This window comes from Ctenopharyngodon idella, chromosome 5 (assembly GCF_019924925.1).
Source record: "Ctenopharyngodon idella isolate HZGC_01 chromosome 5, HZGC01, whole genome shotgun sequence".
Classification (NCBI taxonomy): domain Eukaryota; kingdom Metazoa; phylum Chordata; class Actinopteri; order Cypriniformes; family Xenocyprididae; genus Ctenopharyngodon; species Ctenopharyngodon idella.
Window position 1 is genome coordinate 24,618,557 of NC_067224.1, and position 18,980 is coordinate 24,637,536.

Genomic DNA, 18,980 nt, shown 5'->3' on the forward strand with positions numbered 1-18,980 from the left:
ACCATAGAATCCTTCACATCTTACGCACCCAAAATCGGCGAATTTCACTGCCAATTCAAAAGCGCAAAATAACATTTTTCAAATGAAATCATCAGTACATTTTATGGCACCTACAGTAAATGTTGTATTGTCTTATATATGTTTTATTTTATCAGTTGTGGAATCCAACCATTCAACCATCTGAGGTAACGTAGTTAGCCTACTTTATTGAGTATTTCCATTTTATGCATCTTTACACAATTATTAATAGTAAATTAATAATTAATAAATTTAAGATCATCATGTTTGCAGCGAACAATATATTTCAGACCTAGTGGAGTAATAATAATAGTATTGCTCCACTAGGTCTGAATTGAAATAGGCTATATTGTACGTTTTAATGGATCACGCTACCGATCTTATAATACATGATGCATTGCTGTGTCCGTTATCGCATAATTCCCACTTCTGGACACTTTTGCTTTAACGGACATTAGACAAAACTGCAAAATCAAGCTGTTATATTCATATATTTACTGTCCAACATTCCCATTTTTCTGATGCATGTCCTTAATTTAATTTCATATGTTGGTATTAATTCAGTGTTTGTAATGCTAATACTTGAACTTCAAAGAATTTTAACCCAAACTGACTGGGTTTCTAGAGAGCAAAGGTTTTGTGAAAAAAGTGGAAGACTTAAACACAAAGTCTGTAAAATAAACTGTTATAAGGATTTGATGATCACTAGTGATAGTATTTCATTCTGTGTTCTGCTGTGTTGGATTTTAGCTTTAATGTACGTTTTTTTTTTTTTTTTTTAACAAAGCAGCTGATATTGCCATAGAAACTAGTGGACTGCCGAGTCGCTTTCACCCCAAAATGGCGGAAACGCAGGGCTGCTGCTGGGCGCCGGTGTTTCGCTTCTTGTTAGTGTATATTCTTTGGTTTGATTTATCAGATTACTTGGCGTCATTACATCATCACAACGGAACGACAGTGCCCCCGCGTGGACACAATAGTGTAGTGCAGCATCTCACACATTTAATGTGTAAACAGTAGTAAAATGTTTAAACACACTTTACCTTTCGGCCACATTTTATCAAAAGATTACACACGTGAAGAGTTTGAAATGCTCAGTTTCATGGGGTGATATGTTGGAACATAATTTTAAAATGTGAGGATAAAACCAAGATATTGAAGTTGCTGCGAATGGGAGTGTTTTCTTGCAGTAATAGGCTACATACCATAATGTGGTTATAAAGCTCTTAATCCAAGGAAAACAGGTTAATTGATTTATCCATATGTGTCAGAATCTTTATAAATTATCAGGAGTTAGAATCATAAAATTGCTTTTTAAGAAAATATCTCTCAAACTGATAGCAAATGTAATATCGCTGATATTTAAAGTGTTCTGTTTAAATTAGGTAAACACAAAAGCTACCAGTGGCATTGTACTATATAAGTGTTTCTAAAAAGAGCCGAATGTGTCACATGGACATCTGCAGCTGATCCTGGATCAGTTACATTAACTCCGAGCCTCTCGACTTCCTTTAGCGAGATCACCTCTTGTGGTGTGCTGTATATGTGCGTGTGTAATTATAGAGACAGTGAGAGAGAATGGAGGGTTTGACAGAGTATCATGGCCCCATCAGTAAGAGCCAAGCAGAAGAGATCCTGAATGAAGCGGGCAGAGATGGCAGCTATCTGATCAGAGATAGCATGAGCTCAGCGGGGTCTTACTGCATTTGTGTGCTGTGAGTAACATAACTGCATCTCTGTCTTGTGAGTAGCATTATCTGCAGAAATATGTAACAGTGCCGTAGTTCTCAGCTACTGGGTTGTGACCAATGTGTCACAGGTGTAACTTTTGGTTTTGGGACAGCAGGGGAAAACAATGCAAAAATTATTTTGAGTTTAAAGTATTTTATAAACTTGTATATTACCTTAAATCTTCAGTTAAGACAAAACAGTCCACTACAAGGTACAAAACAATCGACCTACTGTAATAAGAACTGCTACAAAAGAATTTAAAGAACAGTGATAATACTGATGCACGCACTTTGAGGTTATTATTATTATTTTTCACTACAATCGATAACTAAGACTCAAGATGGCCTAATTTGCGTTTGTATAAATGAAACGAGAATGATTTGAGAGACAGAGTAGCGCTGGTTTCATTACCGTGTTTGGGCGATGGAAATCGCTGAATGGCTCGATCGACCAATCAGCGGGGCCAGTTGCATAAGCTTGCATTAAACTTAAATAATTTAACGTTTAATAATAATTAAACGTTTAATAATTTTTGAAACTTAGCAAACTGGCAGCTCCAGTAGTAAGATAAAAAGATTAGTCTAGAAGTAGAACTCTGTCATGGAAACTATGAATAAACCTTAATTAAACAATTTAATAATCAATTAAAAAAATAAATTTATACCTGTATGATATTAAGCTGTAGCCACATTGGACCAGTGGTTTGGCAAATGAATAGATGGATGATTCAGCTGCAGGCCATCTTCTGGCACATTTAATGTGTAAACAGTAGTAAAAAGTAGTAAAATGCATAGTCCATTCCCACGACATGGGAATGGACTATGCATGGAGCGGTCTTTAGAAGGCCAGCTGGAAAACTTCTGGTGAAATGTCATTTGTTGGTGTGTCCAGCATTAATTTAGTTATTCAAACGTAAGACAACATAAATCAAAAATAATTCAAAATAAATAAAATAAAATAAATAAAGTCTCAGTGTTTCTCCTCATGTCAACACATTGTAAATTAAAGATTTATCGTGCACTTTAGTTAGATTCATTGAATAAAATGTGTTTTCACAAGTGTGCCAAAATCATTGAGCTTGTGCTGCACTGACTGATTACAAAGGGAGAGCGCAGTGCTCGCTTTCTGTGTAATTCATTCACAAGAAAAGTTATTGTTTTTCATGAGATTTTGTGAGCACTTAATACTTCACCTTGACAAAATGTATTTTTAAACCTAGTGATTTTATAATGTTTAATATTTATTCAAAAGCGAAACAGTGAAAAACTATTACAGGAAATGTCTAATAGGCCTATATGCGCAAATAAATGCTTCTCTTCCGCCATCTGCTGGTTATAATGGTAATGTCTTTTTTATTTTTAAATAAAAGTGTTTTCTGTCAAATGTTGGATTTCCTACATCTTTAAACGTTCGGTTTTACAAATGGGGACAATCTCAGAAGGATGAACAAATAATGTTTTTGGTCATCACATTAAAAATAACATTTGAAATGCTGGAAAAACATTGCGTGTGCATGTCAAATTAGGCTACAGATGCTGCGTTTTTTATTCAAATGTTCCCATTAGCTTTGTCTTTATTGCAATCAAAAACTGGTTTATTGGTAAATTAGGCAAGTGTGATAACTGCATTAAAATATAAATACAACATAACAGTTCACCGGAAATGCCCAAGCTGGCTTAACGAAAACCAGGAAGTAACCGTGCATTTGGTCCTTTCATTTGGCGTGACTCTCACTGTGCATTATGGGTGTTCTCTAGCCGCTGAGTGTACATTGGTTAAATGGCCTGTCCAAATACCCACGCTTGCGGTCTTTGCACTTGACCACTTGTTTACTTAGGCTACATGGCATATTTTCATGTATTTGGCCCAAGTTCATCAGTGGGCGTGAAGATCGTGAGTGTGTGTAGTAATGTTCATTACCCGATGGGACACTGTAAAAATGCGAAAGTGTTTAGAGAGATTTATTTTGATTTTCAGTGCTTTGCATTTTTAAATAAACTTCTATATGTCTGGTCATTAGTCCCTATAGACAACACAATTTAGTAAAAAGCAGTTGCAAATGATGTACAAAATACACATAGGCTACTCATCTTTGCACCAATGTACAACACTTTATGTTTTTCTTCCAAATAATTTCATGCCCTGAAATCGCAAGATAAGATGAGTTGATGCATGATGGGATACAATTAGTCTTGAATAACGCTTTGAAGTAGTGTGTGTTAAGGGCACTGAGCTTTGGCGTTTTTAAGACATGGAACAATCTTGCGGACTTACTTCCTGTTGTGTGCACGCGCTCTCAAGTGGCCATGGCCAAGACCGCAAAAGAATAGGTATTTGGACAGACCCATACACTCATTATTGCGGTGCATTGTGGGATTGAATAAGTGCACTTGATAATATCCACTATGTTTTCAGACACCACTACAGATGGCTGTCACCTCAAATAGTGCCCTATTTAAGGGTATAGGGGGCATAGCCTCTGTCTTATGTTTGACCACCTAGCAATTAGTTAAGGCTAATCAGTCTTACTTTTCAGATTTAAATTAGACCAATCTATCTTTAATCTTTTAACTTACTTTAAAAAAGTTATGACCAGTCTTGTAGGAAAAAATTACGTGCACTTGTAAGACTAGTCAAAAGTCTAAAGTAATTTATGCAACTGGCCACAGAGTTAAAAGGATAGTTCACCCAAAAATGAAAATTCTGTCATCATTTAATTCTGTCACAGTTTAATCATTTAATCAAAGTCAGCTGTTTGGGTATGCATATTCTTCAAAATATCTTCTTCAGTGTTCAGCAGAAGAAAGAAATTCATACATGTTTGGAAAAACTTGAGGGTGAGTAGATGCTGACAGAATTTTCATTTTTGATAGTAGTATTGTAGCTATTTTTAGTTCCTATCTATTGTGCAGCAAATAACAATAGTTAATAATAACTGTGTGTAAATCTTCAGGTGTGCTGGATGGATTTACACCTACAGAGTTTTCAAACGAAAGGACGGCCTCTGGACAATAGCGGTATGAATATTTTTTTTATTTTTTTTTATCTTTAATTAAGTGAAACCTGGACATAGGCGTACATGTAATTTCACAAATACAGCTACTTCTGCTTTAGCATATGTTGTGTGTGAAGATGTGTGACCACTTCTGCTAGCAAAATGTAATGCCACTGTTATTTTTAAAAGAAGAGATATACTATATACTCAAGACTGCAGAAGTAAACATAGTGCACACAGGGTGCACAGAATTTTTTTTCTCTTTTTGGTGCCAGTGTTGCATCTCTATTTATATCTTGACTCACCACACAATTAACAGCCAGAAAATCACCAATGTACATCCGTTATGTTTTAATATAACCTACACAACTCATACACATCAAGGAAATGGCAAGATGTGCATCCTGAGATCTGATAAACATTTTGCATTTTGGTTCCTTTTCACATTAAAATGAGCAACATCATATCATGATTTATCTCATATCATTGGGCTTCCTGTAACTGATCAGCATTAGCCACCAGCCGCAAGAGCAAAATACCACAAAGCTCTTTTCACATATAGATGTTTTTATGCTCACTGGCTGAATTTTCCATGCATGAGTCACATGGTGGTACCATGGTAAGTTTTTATATATGATTTCAGTAACACTTCTTTAGTTTCATAGGCTCATTATTAGTTAACATGAACTAATAATGAACTGCACTTATACAGCATTTATTAATCTTTGTTAATGTTAATTTCAACATTTACTAATACATTATTAAAATCTTGTTAACATTAGTTAATACTCTGTGAACTAACATGAACAAACAATGAACAACTGTATTTTATAACGTTAACGAAGATTAGTACAGTAACAAATGTATTGCTCATGGTTAGTTCATGTTAGTTAATACATTAACTAATGTAATGAACCTTATTGTAAAGTGTTACCATTATTTCTTAGTTACCATCACTATTAAATTGTACAATCAAGAATTGATATATAGTAGTTTAAAAATTATTTTTTAAGAGCCCAGAATTATTTTTATTTTATTTTTTTCCAGGTGGCTCCTGGGATGAAGGAACGACTCTTTCGAAAACTCAGTAACCTCATTGATGCCTTTAAGATCCCGGACCAAGGCATCTCTGTTCCTCTTCTGTATCCTGTGAACAAACCTAAACGCACCTAACCTAACCTAACACACAAGTAAAAAAAAACAAACAAAAAAACACCTCACTGTTTTTACCTGCTGTAAATGTATGCAAGGGTTTTTCTATGTTTGAGGAAATACCCCTGAATACAGGGGTGGGGGCTCTTAGTCCAAGAGTAGATTGTAGAAATGTTGTAAAAAAAAAAAATGATGTAAATTGTAAAAATGTATGTAAGTGTATTAGATATATCAGGAAGGAGAAAACAATAATGGTTGTTGCCTTTCAAATCAATATCAATATCAAAATTACAAATAATCAACAAGATAAAAATAACTGTAAGAAAAAAATGCCCTGCTAGAATATATATCAACCCTTGTGCGTTATTTGTGAATCACACTCAGGTTCTTTACAGTCAAAAGTGACCGGACACCTGAAATGTAACTTCTTATTTTTTCAGTAAAATCATTGTAATACATTTCTGTACAATGATATTTTTCTTTTTCATTTTGAGAGGGTTTTGTGGTACTAGTTAATATTTATGCAGTAATTAATATCCATTTTTCCCATTGATAATAAAAAAAAAAGATTTTTCAATGAATGCAGTATTTCAGGTTAAAATAGAGTCTAGGCCTTTAAAATCCATTTTTTTTGAAGGCAGATTAGCGCCATCTGGTGAGAGTATCGAAAGAAAACGTGTAATACTATGGTGTAACCACTAGATGCATGTACAGTAAGTTCTTTATGTGTGTGTGTGTGTGTGTGTTCGAGAGACACAGTGTGTGACTTTTGCATTTTGGGTATGTTACAATGTCTCCCTTTATTTTTGATTTATTGATTTTATTTCACATATTCTCAATTTTCAGTTAGTCTTACCAGGGAATTTCTCTATGTGTGTGTGTGTGTCTATTTTGCAATCTTGATGGCTTACAGTCTCATCCTTTCATTGCTGTGTGCTTTTTTTCTTACATTGTGGATGGCATTGATTTTATTTCACACATTTCCAAAAATTTGCTGTTACAGTGGCACACCTTCATTTGTGTGTGTGTGTGTGTGTGTGTGACTGTTTTGCACTCTTGATATTTTAGAGATTCACCCCTTCACTATTGTGTGCTTTTTTTCTGCATTGTGGCTGCTTTGTAGATTGTACAAACAAAAAATTCTCTGTATTTCATATTTTTTCCATTTCCCATTCATTTCCTATGGTTGGTCATTTTGATCGAAGACCCTGAGTGTGACTATTTTTATTTTACGACCACTTAGCCTGTTCAAATCATGCCCTCAAGTTTTGTACCATTCCGATGAAGCTGTAAAAAATCAAAACATAAAATTCTACAGTCAGAAGTGATCGAAGGCCTCACTTAAATAACTGTCCATTCCCTACTGTGTTACATTGTACATATCTCTACTGTGTACTGTCAGTCTTTCTTCAATGTTTTCAGTTTTTTTTTTTTAGAATCACATTGAATTAGCTATAGATTCAACAATATTTATTCAGACAGCAACATTAAATATAGATAGCCAGCTATATATCACTACAGAGAAACCCATGAGAAAAATAGGCCTTGAACAATGTCAGAACTTTGACCATGATTGCTATCTTGTTTTCAGTCTAGTAATGAAAGTTTAATATTTCTGTATAAAACTGGTCTTTGCAAATTCTACTTTTAGTGACTGAACTGTAAAACAAAACTGTTCTGTTCATATTTTATACTGAAACTTCATTTAGCACCACACATCCTGCAATAATACTATCACACTAACATTAAAAACAAAATTGTTTTGATTTAAAAGAATTTATTGTAATGATATTCAGAGCCTTTCTGGTGTTATAAATAATAAAAAAATCTATGTACAATTTACTTTTTTTTCTTTTTCTCTCCACAGTCACAAAAAATATTTGCAGAATAGACAATGTTCTATTTGAATCTTTGTGACTCTTTGAACTAATATAAATCATTGATTCCTCAGTGTTTGAATGCTCCACTCTCTTGAATGAATCACTCTGGAGTGAACAAGGGCTTCAGCTGTTCTGTGCAAATACTCAAACATAGTCGCAACACAGAAGAAAGGGTTAAATTTGCATTTTTATTTATAAAAAGGCCACTGCCCAAAGTACTTTGTTTTTAAATTAGGCTTGTTTAACAAACTGCATTAATCTGTGTACATAAAGCCTATCAGCCAAATATACACCACAGGAACTTGTTTGGCCAAAGAGAGGACACTGAAGTTTTTTTAGTACTTGACTTTTGAGAGAGGAAGATGATTTGATCATGAAAAAAATTACATATTCCTTTTTTTCCACTTCAGCAATGATTGTGATAATGACAAAGATGCAAACTAAGATAAAAAGAAAAATATTTTCGCCACAATTTTTTTCTTCGTGCAACATAATCGTACTTCAATTAAAATGAACATCTGCAAAATGTCAGAAACATAACGTGCCTTCAGAGCAACTCTCGCACAAATCTGTTATATTTGCACGCTCTAAAAATTCAGTCTAATGCATTTATCTCTTCACCTTATATTCAGTGCAAATATATATCTCAGATTAAGATTACAAAGCTTGATGGTACAGCATATCCACAGAATTCACAAGAAAATACATTTACTCCTAATTCTCTTGAGTGTCATGTATAAATAGTCCAGAATCTATAAACAGTCTACAATAGTCCATTAATGATATACAAGTCCATATCAAGAGTCCTACACACAGAACGTCTACCCACAGTGCTGCAGACTTTAATAGTTTGGAAAAGACAAAAATACCGTTCTTCAGCAGGTGATTCTTTCATTTCCTTACACATCTTCCTCCTCAGGCCTCCTACTAGTTTCGAGAGGGATCAGAAAAGGATAAATCCAAAACGTTGGAGCTTTGACACTCATTTAGAAACCGAAATGACAGACACGTGAACGGAGTTTCACATTAAGTGTACATCAAAAGCAACAGAAAAAGAGAGAAATCACGTGAGAATAAATAAAAAAGAGCAGCATATTCACTGTAAACTAGGACATGTTTATGCCACTGTGTTTATATCCTGGGGTATGTTTACAAGAATTCACCTCACAGGCATTAGCATTCAAGTTTTTGGCTCCTGCTAGCCAAACCCCTCCCTACCAAAAACATAAGTAAATAAAAAACAAAAATAAAATAATCAAAAAATAAATAATTGCATATAACTAAGGCATGTGATGAATACTGAAGTTGTTTATGTACGATATGTCTAAGCCCGTTTCAGGTGATCGTTTCTAGCAGACCAGGAAGGCACAATTTCCACATACATAATTTTTTTAAATTTCTACATTGGGAAAAGAAAAAAAAGAGCAAACTGTACAGTTTTAGCAAAAAAGAACAGATTTGTCTTCCACAGCAGCGGCGTAATTCTCTCAGCTTCGTCAACACCGATTAAGCAGAAACAACACAAGATGGTGGTGAGCTCTTGCCAAGACTCCAAACACTGTGAATCTCTTGCAGCCTAGGGGTTAAGTTTTGTGACACTTTTGAGTCAGATACTTCTCCGGGACTCTGTTGTGAATTTGACAGTTCCAGAGCTCTGTTGAAACGTTGGGTTCATATGACATTGGGTGTCATTTGAACCGCGAGGGCCTGAAAACCTTCTACGCAAATCCTGGAATGCAAATCGACTGAAAATTTAGAAACTTTTAACAGCGCTCAATGAAATCACAAGGAAACCCCTCAGGTTTGCAAGATTTAATGCCATAACCAGTTTGACTTGACATTCCCATAAAGTCGGATGATTACTGTACACGCTCAAGTGAGAGAATCAGCATGTGTAGAGATGAAGACTCCTTAATGTATGTCCAGAACAGTCACAGGTGAATCGTTCTCTGCGCCTTTAGATTGGCAAGCAAGGCTTGTTCTTTAGTAAGAACGGTTAAGCCACTGTAAAACAAGAAAGACGAGAAAGAAAACCAAAAAACAGGAATCTGAACTTGCTAAGAGTGCATCAACGAATGCAAAATCAAAATCAATACCATCATTTGTCACATTTTAAAGGCAATAGAGTCTTTCTCACTTCGTTTGGTTGGGGTTCTAAAAAAAGCTGAAGAGATATGTGGTAGCTTGGAGTGTATAAAGGGGTGTGTTGGCGTGTAGAGGTGTGCTGAAGTGCCGCTGTTACCTGCGACCAGTTTCCACATGTCTGATCAGATGAATGTTGAAGGGGCTGTCTGCTAGCTCAGGGTGTTGTTCAACAGGCAGAGCGTAGAACCCATCATACCCTGAGACACGGCCCTCAGCAATAAGCTCATCCTTTTCTTTATCAGTCCATGACAAACTTCCGCCCTCACCCTCCAGGACCCTCTTCTGCTCCCGTAGCCATGCCCCTTGCACAGCTCGTATTCGCGCCGCCTCCAGCACACGCGTGCGCTCTTCCTCCGGCGATGCTCCATAGCGAATGTTAAAGCTAAGCGCCCCCTGCTGAAGCACAATGTCAGCGAATCGCCGCATTTCCCCTCCAACCATAGCACTTATCTGGGACACAGAGACGTTTACCCCGTTCTCCAACACTCTGACTCCGCCTCCGGCACCGCCGCCAGCCACTCCCAAATCTGCCTCCAGTGGGCCAGCCTTGGTGAAATAGTGTGTGTCACGCCCTTCCACCGTGAAATGGAGGCCTCGCAGGTATATAGCACCGTTTAGTACAGCTGCCACGCGACGGCTGTCCTCGCTTGCCACGCCGATTATCTCAGTCGCCACCACTCCATCACGGACGGCGAATTTCACACCTTTGCCGAAAATTGAAGAAATGGCAGAGAAAATCGGCCTGCGGCCCTGACGACCTCCGATTTTCCCATTAGCTGGCGTCATGGGGAGGCGATCCAATGAAATAAAGTTTTTCAAGTGCTTCTGAAGGTCACACTGGATGCCGAGTACAATCTGTATTGAGATGTCATGAAATAGTAATTATCAGTCTTGTTTGATTGGTGCACAAAAATAACTCTTAAAGGAATAGTTTACCAAAAAATGAACCTACGTGACCGGATTGAGTCGGTTATTCGAATTGAACATTGCTGCCACTTTCATGAATGGATCAAGGATCTATCTATCATATGGCTTGCATAATACTTTTAAGATTCTTTTATGGTGCTTTTTGGACATATTGGAACTTGTCGGCCCCAATCCTGACCCATTTTCATGACCACTTTTATGTTAGTGTTTTTTTAAAAGTACCGGTACCATGCAAAATTTTTAAGTTTCAGTTTCGAAAACGGTTCTAGTGTGATGGGTGGGTGAAGTGCGGTGGGTGAAGTATCCTTTAATAGAGACTCTCACCTCATGAATATTATAGCAATGAATGCACTGAAAAGCCCTTGTGCTACTCATATACTTCAGATATCAATGCAGAGAGAGAGAGATGCACAAAGCTGCACGATTAATCTTTAAAAGATCACCTTCGATTTTATCACCCACTAATTCCTAAATGACAATGATTCGCCTGTGCATATTAAACCTTTGACAGAAATAAAATTGCGACATTCAAACTACGTCCATGCTGTCACTGATCTAGAGAGCAGTTGTCATGTTTAGATATAAACAGCTTCACAAACAATCTTTTCAAACACACAGTCATCAGAAATCATTATTTCTGTTACAAATATTCCAATTATCACAGAAGTATACAAAAGTTTATTATTCAAATATAAACACTGATGTCTACATTACTGATCAAAACAGAATAAATCACCTTTTGAAAGTAACTGGGTGCTTCAAATAATGACTGTATTGATTGCATTGTTACGCCACTAGGTGGCAACAACTTACTGTTAAAAATGTATCTATCACTGAATCATTCTTTCAGAAATAAGTAAAGACTTTATGAAGCCAACTTGCAAAAATATTCTGTTTCACCTGTCTGGATCTTGCAATTTTTTGTTCAAGCATCTTATTTTTATCTTATTTTCATCTTATTTTTGAATTTGCGGTAACACTTTACAATAAGGTTTGTTTTGTTAACATTAGTTAATGTATTAACATAAACTAACCATTAGCAATACATTTGTTACTGTATTTGTTAATCTTTGTTAACCTTAGTTATTGTAAAGTGTTAGTGAATTTGTTGAGATTAGCAGTCTGTTAAACTCATTTTACAAGTATAATAAAAAAAAATGAGGACTGTTTGAGTTGAGTATTGTGCATTTTTTTCACTTACTACTATTTTTATTGGCTGTTTAATAATTTTAATGGAACTGGAAATGGAACCGTTCGGCAAAACCGGAACGGGAAAATTTCTTACGATTCCCTACCCTATTCAGTAGAGAAAGGTAAGTCACTAGAGTTTGGACCGACTTTATTATTATTGTTCCGCATAATAAATCACAACTTGACAAATGATAATGACACAACAAAAAGTTAATAAAAAGAAAAGAAAATGTCCTTTTTAAGGTAAACTATTCACTAAACTCTTAGTCTATTTAGTCTTCACTAAATAAAAACTAGACTAAATAGACTAATTATGTTGGCAATGAATGCTATGCTGTGGTAAACCTCAACTTACCTTGCTGGTGTCCCAGGTTTGTGTGCGGATCTGCGTGGCCATCATCTCATATGTTTGCTCTGTGTTCTCCACCTTTGGTTTAGAGAACCCTGGAACCACATTATGAAGCTGGAACCCAAAGAGCTGCAGCCAGCTACTGATATCTGGACAGAAACAGATGCAAAACACTGTTAAGCCCTTTGGTTAGCTTTTATAAAGAAAGCCTTAAGGTTTGAAGTTCATTTTCAGAACTTGCTGATCAGCATGGTAAACACCTCAACCGGAGCTTTCAGCATATTAGGCATAAGATTAAGCATGTGTGCAAACTGTGAATTAATTTTTTTTAGCATTTTAACTTTTGTAAAAAAATTTAACTTTTCCTGACAGCCTTTCTGTAAATTCACTTATCTTCAAAACTACATAAAATGTAGAACAAGGTAACCATGGTAAAATGTGTGGCTTTGACAAGTATGTTAATAGATTGTGGATAGAACAGTCATTTAGCCTATTGTAATGAAAATATTATTTGCAAATTTATCTTTATTCATCTCCTTCTTCCTTTAATTTTCTCTTTTTGGCATGAAACCTGCAAGTATTTGCATCCTTTGTATATTGATATGCCCATGGCTGGTCAGTGCTCAAAATTTAAAGTGACAGTTTACCAAAAAATTAAAATTCTGTTATCATTTACTTTTTAAAGTTTGTCATTCCAAACTCAAATGCTGCTTTTCATTATATTTTTCATGACTACTTGTTTACTTTTTTCACTGACAAACTAAAATGCAAAACACTCACATGGTTTTAAAGCTATTATTATTAGGTATGCACCGATATGAAAATTTTGGCCGATACAACTGATAATTCTTTATATTTGAAAGCCGATAACCGATATACTGGCCAATAAATCTAAATCAAAATTTTAATAATTTTTGACAGCCTCATTATTACAAAAACAAAATTCTCATGTCCCAAGCACACAATTATAATGTTCTCATTATAATTTTATGTAGCCTATATGACAGACTTGCGCTGTACGTTGCACTGTATTTTCCTTTTTGAAGTGATTTCAATCATGTTTCAAGCAATTCAAAACTATAATGGCAGACGCTGCTCATCTGAAGTGTCTCAGCTGAAGGAAATAATCCATTATTTATCGGCTTCAGTGTATCGGGCAAATTTTCTTTTTGGGCCGATAACGATAACATTAAAAATTAGCATATATCGGCCGATACTGATATGGTGGTCGATATATCATGCATTTTTTGGTTGTTGTTTTTGCTCTCCAGACGTCCTAAAATGCACACTTGTATCAAGCTCAGTTTTTGGACCTCTGTATTTCTAAAATCCTGCGTACGGCTATGAAGGTGACAAAAACATTTAGCATGAGTCAGGAATTCCCCTGGATTCAGTGAGACGTATGTGATTGATGTATTAAACGCATTTACATACTGAATAAACCTTTTTGTTTCGTACATCCCTTTTGCAATCAACAGTACACTGGTAGTTTAATAGTTAAAAACAGTAGGGCCTCTCTAAAATGGAGTTGACCCCGGGGTTATGAAGATCTTCTAATGCCAAAGTAGCCTCGAGCAAGACACTTGACCCTAGTTAGCTTGAGGGAGACTGTCCTAGTAATTAGTCTACAGCAAGTTGCTTTGGCTCTAACTAATGAATCTCAGCTCTGCCATGTGCTATTTCTCAGCTGCTCATTTCCCCTTAGGGAAATGTCAATGGCATAAAAGCACAATCACAGCTCACAAAGCCAAACCAAAAGCATGACATTTGTTTCACCTGACTGGCTATCGCCCCCTGCTTCTAATTTCTACACAAAGTACAAGTGAATCTGATCATATTGGACTTTACAAGTTTAAACGCCTAGCCAGTTAGGGAAAATATTCTCTATAAATTATATTTCTGTTTTATTTAACTTTAGAAAATGCATTCAAAGAAACTTTATTAGTCACAGAATTTCTTTCTTACCTGTTGTGAACTTGGTTACATCCTGTAAGTTCCCCAGAGGATAATTGTTCCTAAATGCATACAAATTAAATGGCTTGGGATTCACACTCAGCTCCGCCCACAATTCATGATTGGGTGTCGTCCATCTTCCAGCTACCACGTCATAGTCGCGCCGACCGAGATGTACCAACCGTGTGAAAGAGTCATAGAGGCCACCCTGAAAACCGAAGACGAGAGGAAAGGTAGGGTTGGAATCTCTGTAAACGTCTCCATACGGTGTGTACCGAACTTCCTTCACCACGTGGCCACGGCTACTGAAAACCGCAAGAGGAGTTCCAGCATTGTCACATGCTATATAGAATTCCTCGCCGCTGCTCATCTCCATGGCGATGAGGTGTCCTTGAAGGTCATAATAGAGGGAGGTGATCTCCGCACTACTATGGTTGTACAGGTGCGTCACTCGCGTCGGTTCCGTCAGATCGGCGTAGAAGAACTGCAGCTGTGCTCCATCACTACTGCGGCTGGCCACTCTCCTCCCAAGCCCATCGTAACGGTACCATACCTTCTGTCCACTGTCCCTGTCGTAGGCGCCCAAAAGCAGTCCATTCGAACCGTAATCAAAGAGAAGATTACCACGGAGACGCAAGAACCCGTCCTCATCGGTGCGGTACTGGATCTCTCCAAGACGCGTGATCCGGTCACGGAGATCGTAGCGTAGTGGTGTCAAACGAGCACTGTTACCGTGACTCAGTAAGTTGATGTTTCCGTTTAGGTCGTAGCTGTAACGCCACTGTGGGCGGTCATTTATGGCGACCGTCTGCAACTGCCCATCTGCGTCATACTCGTACGCATACCGCGTGATGTTGCTGTCCACACCAATGCGAATATCACAATTTGTGACACGTCCCATGCTGTCGTACTGCAGTGTCATCCAGTAGGCGATGGATTTCAGAATCTCGTACTGAACCTCGATCACTTGCCCGTTTGGGTTGAAGATTTTAGTGTGCTTCATGGCATGAGTGGTGATGACTTGGTTCAGGTCGTAGTTGATAACGCTGAACTTCCCAAACTGCTCGATTCGTCCCGACACGTCCACGTAGCGGTAAAGGTCAATTGGAAGTGGCGTTTCGTTGATCATAGCTTGCATGCTGGTGACCCTGAAGTTGTTATAGCTGTAGTCGAAGCGAGCATTAACCAATCCTTCTTCACTGAAACGATATATTTGTCTACTCACCAGAGGACCTGAATTCAAGAAATAGAGAGAGAAAGAGAAAAGGAAATAAATAAGATGAGAAGTTAGCAGAGAGCCACACAGAGGTGAGGTAAAACATGAGTCTGCTTCGCCACAGTGTGAGATTGGATGAACTCCCCCACTGTCAGACGACTGATTGTGACTCAAAGCGCTTTTAGATCAGCCAAGCAGGGGGGAGTGCAAGCGAAGTGACAAAAGGAAGATTAAATGTCAGCCTGTATGTTTATTGGTGCAAGAGTACAACCTGTTTACCTGTCCAACTGTTCACCCATCTTGTCTCTCTGTCTCATGGGATTATCACCTCACCTGTTTATTTGTGCAAAGATGCCATGGTGCTACCTGTCTCTCTGCTAACTGATCATTTCACCTGGTTACTGGCTACAGATAAATGTGTGAAAAATCATATTAACTGGCTTTCTGCAAATTAGGGCTGATTGGTATGACAGTACATAAAATGTGATAGCAGAAATGCAGCATGGTAGATATATTTGCATGGCTATTAGAATGTGTCATTTTTTAATATATTTAATTTAGCAAGAGTAATAAAAAAGGGCACTACATGGTTATTAAAAAAGAAACCACTTCATGGTGAATTTACAGTAAAAATAATTAAAGCATGAATAACAATGAGAATCGTAAAGAATTTAACAGTTTAACCAGTTTCAAAGAAATAAATATTTGGGGGGGGAAATTGTAATTCTATTAACCATATGATCAGATCATTTTAATCATAACTAAACAACCAGACAGTTTGATTCACTAAAATAGATCTCATAGGAGTCATTTGTTTGGGAATCAAACTACACTGATATCACTGTATGTTGCTGAGTCACTAAAAAGAATTGACTCAAAGGAGTACTGGACTACATTGTTTGTTTTTGATTCACAAAATAAATAAATATATAAACACAAAAATAGTAATAAAAATCATTTGTTATGGAATCATTTGTTCAGTTTTTTTTCTTAAAAGCAGATTGGTTCAGAAAATGTATATCATAATGTAAAATTTCTCATACTGTGATATATGATTTTGTTCACACCGCTCAGCCCTACTGTCTGTCAGTACATGTCTGTCAAATCACATTGTCGATGTGCTGCTCTTACCTGTCTGTCTGTAGCGGATGGTGCAAACGAATCCTTCATGCATCAAGTGGATGGTTTTAACAGCACCTGTTGCCTCGTCGTAGGTGAAGGTAACAAGTGTTGAATCATAGAGGATCTCAGCCAGGCGGGCCACTCGGCTGTATTTATAGATAACATGCCTGCCTGTGCCCAGGTACAGGCTCTGGAGCAGGCGCCCATCGTGGGCGTAGTCTTGCGTGAAGCAGGAGGTTGGTGAGTCAGGTGGGGTGTAGGTGTTTCGGTAGTAGCCCACAGATAGAGAGGTCTGCAGGCTGTGTCTCACCATGCTGGGGAGGGTGACTGACAGCAGACAGTCTGTCTGATCATACTCAAATGTATAGCGCCGCTGACTGTGTAACAACAGCTGGACAGACTGAGAGAAGAAGAAGAACCGGAAAGAAAAAGTAGAGAGAGAAAAAAGTCAGAGAGAGACTATAGACCTTTATCACACTTCCTATTTCCGGTAAGCGAAGCAGTGTATCACTATTTCCGGTCCTATAACAACGCAATCAAAACTAATGGCTGAATCCTCTCACCGTTGTTACTGCAGCAATCCGTACAATACCAGAAATTTTATTTTGCTCAAACCCCCCCTACTTAATACTTTTTACAAATTTAAATGATGTATTTTTTTTTTCATTATAGTAAAGAGAATGAGATATTATTTCCTCTCATTTTGACCTAGGCAGTTTATTTTTTTTATTTTTTTTGGTTCACACAGGCACAGCCCCATCTCTCAAACACATACAGTACACACCTTCTCCAGAAAAGTGTAGCTCCAGATCTTCCCATTGGCCCAGGTCCGTGTGATGATGCGTCCATTATCGTAGTCCCTGCGCTCGGTCCAGTTGCCTCTCTGTATGCTGGTGACCAGACCTTCGCTCGAGTACGATACTCGCACTTGATTGTATTTACTGGGGGTCCAGAGCACAGGCCTGCCCTTGTCATCGTACTGAACGCGCAGAGTAAACTTGCGATGGTCATCATAGATCTTCCCAACCCGACTCTCTTGACTATAGTCTATAGACAACACGTTCCTGTTGTGAGCCTGAGCGAGAGAAGAGGGTGAGAAAGAAGGTAAAACTTATGATCTTAATACATCAGAGTACACAGAAACATGTGTGCAATAAAATTGGCAATAAAAGAAGAAAATTTCTTTCTCAGGGGCACAGAGGGAGACAGGGTTGCTGTTATGACCAACATTATTCAGCATATACATCAATGAATTGACAATGAGTCTGGAACAGTTTGAAGCTCCTGATTTCACTCTGTGATTCGTAGATCAAATTCCAGCTCTATGTAGTTGACTCGGTTTGGCCGTCTCCCACTGAAAGGGGCTACCGCAGAGTCTGGACCTTCAAGAAGATTTTGCTCCCATAAAAAGATAATGTCCTGTAGAGATGCCTGTTAGAATTTGGCTGAATATATTAGAATCAGTAATTGAGCCGGCTGCCCTTTATAGCAGCGAGGTGTGGCGTCCACTAACAAATTGGAAATTAGGCAAATGGGAAAAACATCCAACTGAGACCTTGCATGTAATATTCAGTAAAAAGTACCTTAAAAGTAAATGGGAACACCGCAAATAATGCACGCAGAGTGGAATTAGGCCAATAACATTAATTTAGTGATCCCTGTATCATTATACAACCCTGCAATGAGAAGAGTTGAGTAAAGAAAACAGACCGCTCGCTGAGCTGGTCCTGAGTTTTACAATTAATTTTACTAACATACACATGCCCCTTGTGACCAGAGTAATTCTGTGAGCATAATTACAATAAACCAAATTATAAACACAAGCAAAACATGGTTATATCACATTTGGAAACGCAAAGTAAAATGCAATTCTGTTTGGCCCTAATAATTCTGCACAGTGGCAGACTACTTATTCTGCCTTCCATTCAGCAGGTACTGTATACTGTCAGAATTTCCAACTTGGAATAATCCACATCTGACTTTGAATGGAATGAAGCACTGTCTGCTGTGTCAGATTAAAAAAAAAAAAAAAAAATGTCAGGCTCAAGAACTACTCTGTACTGGCAGCTCATTGTCTCTTTCTCTGTCACCGTATGAGTGACAGTGAGAAACTGGCATTGTCTTTTTAAGTCTTTCTCTAAAATAAACCTACTAAATGTATTATTAGTGATATCAGCATCAATGCATGCAAGTAATTAAAGATGTTTAAGACATTTGTTTACAGATTTAATTAGATTTTATAACTGCTTGTAAAAAGTAAATATAGACCATCTTATACACTACAGTATAAAAGCTCTTGAT

General features: G+C 37.4%; 1 protein-coding gene and 1 long non-coding RNA gene across 5 annotated transcripts in view; one reads left to right on the plus strand and one right to left on the minus strand.

The window, feature by feature from the left end:
* Positions 1–1,576: 1,576 nt before the first annotated feature.
* Positions 1,577–7,738, plus strand: LOC127513548 (uncharacterized). Its single transcript, XR_007930425.1, has 3 exons — positions 1,577–1,733; positions 4,703–4,766; positions 5,792–7,738. It is a non-coding gene; the product is annotated as an uncharacterized LOC127513548 (long non-coding RNA).
* Positions 7,739–7,945: 207 nt separating this feature from the next.
* The window catches only part of tenm1 (teneurin transmembrane protein 1), a 202,295-nt gene continuing 191,260 nt past the window's right edge, over positions 7,946–18,980 (minus strand). For all 4 annotated transcript variants that reach the window (XM_051895417.1, XM_051895419.1, XM_051895418.1 and 1 more), the window contains 5 exons: positions 17,464–17,754; positions 16,689–17,079; positions 14,354–15,574; positions 12,395–12,537; positions 7,946–10,776 (listed from right to left, as the gene is read on the minus strand). In XM_051895417.1, the coding sequence (XP_051751377.1) occupies positions 10,015–10,776; positions 12,395–12,537; positions 14,354–15,574; positions 16,689–17,079; positions 17,464–17,754 (2,808 nt within the window). In that variant the 3' untranslated portion in view covers positions 7,946–10,014. The remainder of the gene's footprint in view (positions 10,777–12,394; positions 12,538–14,353; positions 15,575–16,688; positions 17,080–17,463; positions 17,755–18,980) is intronic.